Source organism: Coptis chinensis, chromosome 2 (genome assembly GCF_015680905.1).
Source record: "Coptis chinensis isolate HL-2020 chromosome 2, ASM1568090v1, whole genome shotgun sequence".
NCBI lineage: Eukaryota > Viridiplantae > Streptophyta > Magnoliopsida > Ranunculales > Ranunculaceae > Coptis > Coptis chinensis.
The window spans coordinates 15712252-15720553 of NC_141457.1; the positions used below are offsets into that span (position 1 = coordinate 15712252).

Below are 8302 nucleotides of genomic sequence, written 5' to 3' on the forward strand. Positions count from 1 at the left end.
GCTTGAACCTCTTGGTGGTTACGGCGAGGCGGAGATCGACTGCGTACTCGGTGAGCCATAAGTTTATGGCGCAAGTCTCCATCATGAATATTGGTGTACTGTTTAATATGACCAGCTTCCACGAGGTCCTAGAGATAGTGCTTAAGCCCCCAGCACGCATTGGTTTCATGGCATTTTGCTTTGTGGATTGCGCAGTAGGGCTTGTCAGGTCGATCTAGTGGTTGCCTCACATCTGGTCGGAAATATGAGGCTCGCTGGATCTTGTCCAGTATGTAACTGGGGGAGCGTGTCAAGACAGCGAACTCTCTGATGTTGTCTGGTCGGGTACCTGCCTTTGGTGCAAGCGACCTGGATCGCTTCTTGGCACGCGGGGTGTGATCAGAGATCGCTGCCACTTCCTGGTCCTCGGCTAAGCCATGGAGCTTCAAACTTTCTTGCAATTTAATATACTTGTCAACCCAAGCGTACAGTTCGGACAGCGTTTCTGGGCGTTCTTTCATCAATGATCTGGAGAGGTCAGTATTACGCACTCGACAGGCGTTAGAAAATGCTAGTGTGGCAAAAGACTCTTTCAGGCCGCTTTCCATACATAACAGTTCGGCCTTGAACCGTCCTAAGAATTGGCGAATGGTTTCATCTTCCCTGAATGATAGCTGGAACAGTGAATCAAGATCCACTTTCTTTAAATGCGTTTGTTACGCGTATTGGTGACAAAAACGGATCGATAAAGTTTGTTCAAAGGTTTTGATAGAATCAGACTCAAGTGAGAAGAACCAATCAAGTGTGCCATCCTTGAGACTGGCTGGAAATAATCGACAGTGAAGGTGATCAAACTCGGGTGAACTGTAGAGCGCCAGACTTTGAATGTAGCGAGCCACATGCTGACCGGGGCACATGCTGCCATCGTATATTGGGAAACGTGACTAGATAAAATCTTGAGGAGAGGGTTTATTGAGGACCTCGGCACTGAACGGAGACGCGCGGTATGTTTTGAGCATTTTTTGAACAATCTAGGTCGCATCCTTTCTTACTGCACTCTGGCCGATCCTTTGCGATAATTCGTTAATCTGTTGATTAACTTCGTTGATGCCATTCTCAGCGACGTTACCGACTGGTTGTTGTTGGTAAGCATCTACTTGTGCTCGTAAAGCAGCATTTTCTTGCCTGAGCAAGGAAATGCTCTCGTTTGTTAATCCCAGCTGGTTTGCGAGGTTTTGAACTTGAGCTTCGAGGCTTGCCATGCTTCGTGGGCTTGAGAATTGTTGGTTTTTGAGTTGTATGAAAGTGGTTTCTCAAGTAATTGAGACCACGTACAGACGGCGCCAATGTAAAGGTGGGTTTTGGTTTTTCTTTACATGCAATGGAAGAGAGGAGGATGGGTTTGGGTTTTGGAGAGACCGAGTTCGCTAATGAGCGAGCTGCCTACGTATCTTCTCTTGATTTTTTAGGGGAGAGAAGAATCAGGTCTCACGTAGTTCAAGTAGGTGGTATTTATAGGCCTAAGGGAGTGTTGATCCTAGAGACACGTGTACCTCTTATACATATGTAGGGTGGAGATTATGAATGTGTGTTAGGTTGGTTTTAGTAGGAGTTGTGTGCTGATTGGAAGTTGGTGCGGTAGTCCCTATTTCCCGGTGGTGGAAAGTACAAGTAAGATTTTGGTAATGATTACACCTAGTGGTGTTTTTATCTGAGGCGTTCTGTCTCTAGCCGTTTATTCGTCCTGAGATATCTTTGAATGAGCTTAAGCGTACCACCTACATGAAGGGAGCTGCTCACAGATCGGTCTTGGAGGTCGATGTCCTGAGTTCGCTTATGCTTCGCGCGTATGCAATATTCCTTAATGAGGATATTACTCCCCTACAGCACTTTTCTTTCTTATCAGAAAAAACATACAAGGTACTTTTTTTCAATTCCCGTGTATTTCAATTCCTTCATGCGTCACAGCCTTTCTTTAATTTCCCATGTACGCAAGATAATACTAAAGCGTCTGCTTGAAACACATCAATGATGTTCTTCGGCTTGAAAACAAGCTTTACGAGGATTATAGGCATCCTTGTCTTAATTTGTCCACATAATTTTGGAACTTTCAACATCCCAGAGATTGATACTAAATTACTAATCTCCTATTTTTTTTTATTATTTTTTTTTTGCTAAAGAGTAATTGTATTAAGCAAAAATGAAAAAAAAAATGTTACATTTACATCTAGGTGCGCGCCCTCCTGATCGATCAGCTTATTTTCAAGACCAAGGGCCTGGTGTTGTTCATATATTGTACCACCTGGTCGACTTCCAATATAGCTTTTTTGATATGTAGCCAAACAAAGCCTTTCTTCTTCGCCTGCATCCCATCATAAGCGGCTAGACAGGATAAAACCAAAGCACAAATGATCGAGCAATTCTTTGTTAGTTGTCTTGCGAGTTGCGACAATGTAAGTAAGCAGGCCGGTTTCATACCTCCAGAAACAATTGCGTTTGAACCTCCTAGCATAGGATCAACACATTGCTCTCTCATTTTGCCTAACAAAATTAAAACATGCAAGAGAATTAGAGGCCACAATAGCTCCACACTAGTTTCCATAATGTTTCTATCTCATTAGAAAAATGGTAGCTCGAACAACAATGAGCCCTGTCCGACAACAAGTGTATTTTCTCGGGCTATAGATTGATCATTGGAAAGAACTAATCCAACTAGTTATTTTAAATTTTAGCTACAACTTCCAGCTAGAACTTTTTTTAAAAGTTCTTCTACGTATGAACTCAATAATATTCTAATTTTATTATATATTACTTCAGCAATATTTCAAGCAAACCTGAAAATCATCAATATTTCAAGCAAACATGAAATTATTGACGTTGTCAATATTTCTTTTTCCTGATAATGCATAAAGTACTAAAAACAACCAGGGAAAATTAGTTAAGATAGGTAAGAAAACATATATTTATCTGTAACAACAAAATTCTAGCCTGCCTACTAACAAAAGCACACACAAACAATTGGTCATGGTAAAAATAATTAAAACTTAAATAGCTCCCTCCAAAGTTTTAGCAAAGTACTTGAAACGAAGTGCTCTAAATTAAGTAAGGAAGATCAATATAAATTGTCATGACTATAAGATTGTACCACTTCATATTTTTTCGCTAAACTCAACTCGAAAAAAAGATGGCCTTGAGCAAGAATTACTTATATGTACTATGCATATCAAGTTTGTTTATTTTCTCGTTAAAATTTGCTTTGGCAAATGCAAGGTCTAAACCATCTCCTGCCCCAGAAGCTGATTCACCAATCGTAACTCCAACTCCTAAAGGAGGAAGTTTGCTAGGAGTTTTCGACGTTACAAAATATGGATCTGTTGCAGATGCAAAGACTGATAGTAAATCGGTAAGTAAGAATAATTCGAATAAATAGAAATTCATCAGGGTCATTGTAAGTATCACTATATACACTATCTTCTTGGGATAATAGTGCATCTCTTACAAAGTTGATCGTCAAAGTGTATTCACATACATAGTATTACCAAACTACTTAACAATGTGTCCTAAATTCCATCGTATATTCCTATCTGAAACTTTACATATTAATCTAGCTCGATAGTAAGCGTGGTTAATGGCAAGACATATAATGCAATACTTCAATCACTAAAACACAAGCTATTTTCATTTCCTTAATTTGTAGGCGTTTCAAGCTGCCTGGACAGCAGCATGCAAACACGCTGGGGATTCCACCTTCATTGTTCCTAGAGGGGAATTCTTAGTAGCCCCAATATCGTTTTGTGGGCCTTGCAACAAGTCTCCAAATGTTGAAATCAGAGGAACGTTGAAGGACCCTTCAGATCCGAGTGTCTTTAAGGAGCCAACCTGGCTTGAATTTAGAGACTTGTCTTTTATTAATATCACTGGAGTTGGTATTGGAATGTTGGACGGTCAAGGAGAAGCTTCATATACTGGCCATGGTTGTTCAGGAGGATAGTGCCCTATTGTTGATAAGTGCTCAAAAAGTGCAATTCAACCCTCGATTATGCCTCTTGTTTAGCCATCTTAGTGGACTAATAGTGTTTGTAAGTTATGTTTTAAGATTCTACAGATGAAAAAGAGAGTTTTGTAGAATATTAGAGAAAATGGGGTAAAACAAAGCAATTCGGAGCATTAAGGATCACATGGGAGGCCCGTGGACAATCATGGAGAAGGCCAAGGAATTGGAGCTATTAAAGATGAGACTTGGACCTATTTTAAAATCTATTTGGAAGCCCAAGGCTAAAGGATTCGTTGCTTGGACCAAAGCCCGCAAAAGAGGATAGAAGGATGGAGCAAAAGAGGGAAAATAGACTTCTGAGTCTGAGACTCATGGATCGTGAGTCTGGACTCAATGCTCGCGTCTGGGACGCATAGATCATGAGTCTAGACGCATTGCTTGAGTCTGAGATGCATGGATAATGAGTCCAGATGCATGAATCGACACTGTAGCCAATTCCTTCTCAGTTTTGGAGATGAAATTGGACTCTGAAAGAAGTCTATTTGTATTAGGAAACAAATAACGGTTTGGAATGCTTCTAGAGCTCATTGTAACCCCTATAAATAGAGGACCTAAGTGCCTCATGTAAGGGCCAATTCACTTATATTCTTGTCTCCAGAACTTGAGGCAGAGAGTCTTAATAAATTAGTCTTTCTAGTCTTATGTTCCTCAACTCTTCTTCTTCTCATTCTTCGTGTTCTTCCTTCTATATGGAAGGCTAATCTTCTCCTTCAAGGGAGGAGATGAAGCCGGTGCTTAAAGTTTAATGATTCTTCTGGTTCATGGTATTCTTCAATTAGGTTAGTTCTTTATGTTTTTAGTTATTAGTTCCATTACCCACACCAGGGGATGGAAGTATAGATTAAGGTTTTTATTTATTACAATTGAATATCATGCTAGTTTAGGGTTTTATTTATTGTAATTGAATATTTGCTAGTAACATGCTTTTATTTATTGCAATTGAATATAATGCTAGAATAGAGTTTTATTTATTGTAATTGAATATTATACTATTATTCTCTACTTTTCTTCTAGTTGTGTAGTGTTTTAGAGTAAGGGAAGTATTCCTTGTGTTTGCCTTAGATGGTGATTCATTGAATAGCTGCCCAAGCTCACATAAAAGGAAAGAAGATACTAGTAACATGAACATAGGAACAACCTTGAGTAGAATTAATTGTTAACGATGTTTCATCCAAGAGGGCATCGGCACTCGCTCAATTGCTCGATTGTAGTCTACTTGGAGAACAACATGAAGCAAAAGGTCATTGAATCAAAAACAATGGTGGATTTGAATCTCTTGAATCTATCTCTCTCATATTCTTTCTCCTTATTTCCAATTCTTAGCTTTAGTATAAGTTTAGTTAGTTTAGTTTAGTTTAGCATTTGAATCTACTATATCTATAATCATAGTTTTTAATCCCTCAAACCCCTTTTCCAGTCCTGTCCTTCATATAAACATACACTTAAAAGTGGAACGATACCCTACTCATCCTTTACTTATTGAGGGATAATTAGGTTTTGATACGCTTCTTTTTGTTCAAAGACCATCATCTATCTACATCATCCATACATCTCACACACAAAAAGAGGTTAGTCAAATGGCGCCGCTGCCATTTTAAGTTGTTTATGTTTAACGTTTTCTTTCAAGATTAGAATTTTGGATCTTGAGGTAATTTTAGCCACATCATCTATCCTTTTGAAAAAGAAAGAAACTTGAAGGACATCTCGAAGACAAGATCTACCATCCAGGTTAGTTGAATCTTCATTCTTTTTATTTCATTAATTCTTAGTATAGTTGCATCGTAGTTTAGTTTTATTGCTTTCTAGTATAATTGCATTTAGGACCTTTTCAACAATTGAAGTTGTAAGCCAACACAGTGAAACATCAAACTCTAGCGTTTCTTGTCTGAATCTTGACAAACGGACTATCGTCTGTGGGCAGTGGTACTTAAGCAATCCAAGTGATTCACCATAACCCTAGAAGAGACAGCTTTAGACAACGGGCGAGATACTAGCTGCAAAGCCCAACCCAGTTGAAGGAAAGTAGTTTTGCATATTAGTATAATTTAGAATAGTTGCATATTAGTTTAATTACATTCAAGCATAGTAGGATAGTTTTCATTATCTTCCCATAGCAAGACTACTAGACAGGATTGATACAATGGTCGCAAGCAATGATGGAGGTGTTATGGACACCAATAATCCTGAAGCTATCCCACCCATGCAAGCACAGCAGAGGAAGAAGCTGAGCGATTTTTATTCGCCAATCATTGGAGAACCACCCAGCAGTATTATTTTTCCAGAGACAGAATCTAACCAGTTTGAACTTAGAGCATCAGTAATCTCTATGCTTCCAAAGTTCAACGGTTCAGACAATGTTCAGCCCTATGTTCACATGAACAAATTTCTATCAGTCCTCAGAACTTTCAAGAACCAGAATATCAAAGATGAGAGTATCAAGTTGATTCTTTTTCCGCTCTCACTCGAAGGTAAAGCCTCCGAATGGTTAACTACACAACCGATCAATTCAATAGACAACTGGGAGAAGTTGAGAACAAAGTTTATGAACAAGTTCTACCCACCCCAGAAGACAGATGCCATGCAGCAAGCCATCAGCAATTTCAAAGGAAAAGTGACTGAAGAATATCATCAAAGCTGGGAGAAATTCAATAATCTGCTAGTCTCATGTCCACATCATGGATATGACAAGAGCACACTGGCTCATTTTTTCTATCGAGGACTCTCGATGATGGACAAGCAGATGATACAGTCAATGCACAAAGGCAAGTTTACATCAATGGATGGAGAGGAAGCTTACAACTTTCTCGAGAATTTAGCTGAAGAAACACAACAATGGACTACTAGCAACGAGGATGTAGCTAGCATGGAGGGGGAGCCAAAGCAATTTGGTTACCAAGCACATGAACAAGCAGATCAAGAACTGAAGTCTACATTGGCCAGCCTGGCCACCAGCATTGAAACTTTGAGTAAGAAATTCAATCAGTTCTCCATGAATCCCTCCAAGATCAACAAGTCTCAAGCTAAATCTCTCCCAGTCATGCAAGCTAGCCAATACTGCGAAGTCTGTTCGGACACTTCTCATGCAACTCTAGAATGTCCTGGTTACTATCAACATACATCAGTTGGAGAGTACAATATTAACTCATTTCAGAGGCCCAACCAAGGTGGTAATAACTTTCAAAGCAATTATTGGAGACAGAACGATGGACCCCCAGGTTCACAAGATCAAAGTTATATTCCACAGACAAGTCAAGTTTCACAGTTGGTCCCTCAACAACAATTATACTCTCAACAAAATTCCAATACAAGTGGAGAGTTAGTGCACGATCCTGGAGAGAAATTATGCCGCGACCGCCAACCCGGAGAATGCAATTACTTTGCTATCACAGAAAAAATCAGAAGTTTGAAAGTGTTTTAGAGCTTCTTGCATCTCTCACCAATCTCCAAAGAATCTCGGGCAAGTCAATGTTCTAGAATGGAGTCTCTAGAGGCTAAGGTCGACAAACTCACCACTGCTTTGTCTGTAAAGACACAAGCCACTCAACCTAGCTTATTAGAACCAATATCGAAGAGTGAAGATGTATGACACATTGGGACAACTACTAGTACTGATCACCTCCATGATCATGTCAGCTCAGTTACTACTCTTAGATCAGGATTGAAGATAGACAACAAGGTTGATTTACTTTCTCATGATGACATTGCTACAGAGCAATCGGTCAAGATTTCAAATGAAGTTCAAAAGGAAGTGGGGGAAATCCTTTCCAATCCCATTTGTCAAGATGACCAAGACAAGATATGCAAGGATGCCAAAGAGAAAGAAGAGCAAACACATGTTGATGTGTTTGTACCGAAGGCACCTTTTCCAATGTTTTTTGCTCAAAGCAAAAAGGGCAAGCAATTTTTAGAGATGAAGGAGGCATTTGAGAAAGATAACATCAATATCCCCTTTCTCAAAGCGATCAAGCAGTTTGCCATCATATGCCAAATTCTTTAAGGATGCATGCAGCATAAAGAGAAGTACTCATGTTCCAAAGCGGCGTTTCTTCTAGCCGACAAACAACATCTATTATCCATCGAAAGCTCGATTGAAGCTCAAAGATCCAGGAAGTCCTACAATATCATGCAAGATAGGAGAAAAATTTAAGGGTAATGCTCTTTTAGACCTTGGTTCTAGTGTTAATCTCTTACCATATCATGTGTACCAAGCGTTGGGCCTGGAGAACCTAAAGCCTACAAAAGTCAAATTGAAGTTAGCTGACCGTTCTA

General features: G+C 39.5%; 1 protein-coding gene across 1 annotated transcript; it reads left to right on the plus strand.

The window, feature by feature from the left end:
* Window positions 1-3163: 3163 nt before the first annotated feature.
* Window positions 3164-3970, plus strand: LOC147515095 (exopolygalacturonase-like). The gene is made up of 2 exons (XM_086592791.1): window positions 3164-3382; window positions 3677-3970. The coding sequence occupies exons 1-2, from the start codon at window positions 3164-3166 to the stop codon at window positions 3968-3970; spliced, it is 513 nt and encodes a 170-aa protein (XP_086448917.1).
* The last annotated feature ends 4332 nt before the right edge of the window (window positions 3971-8302 follow it).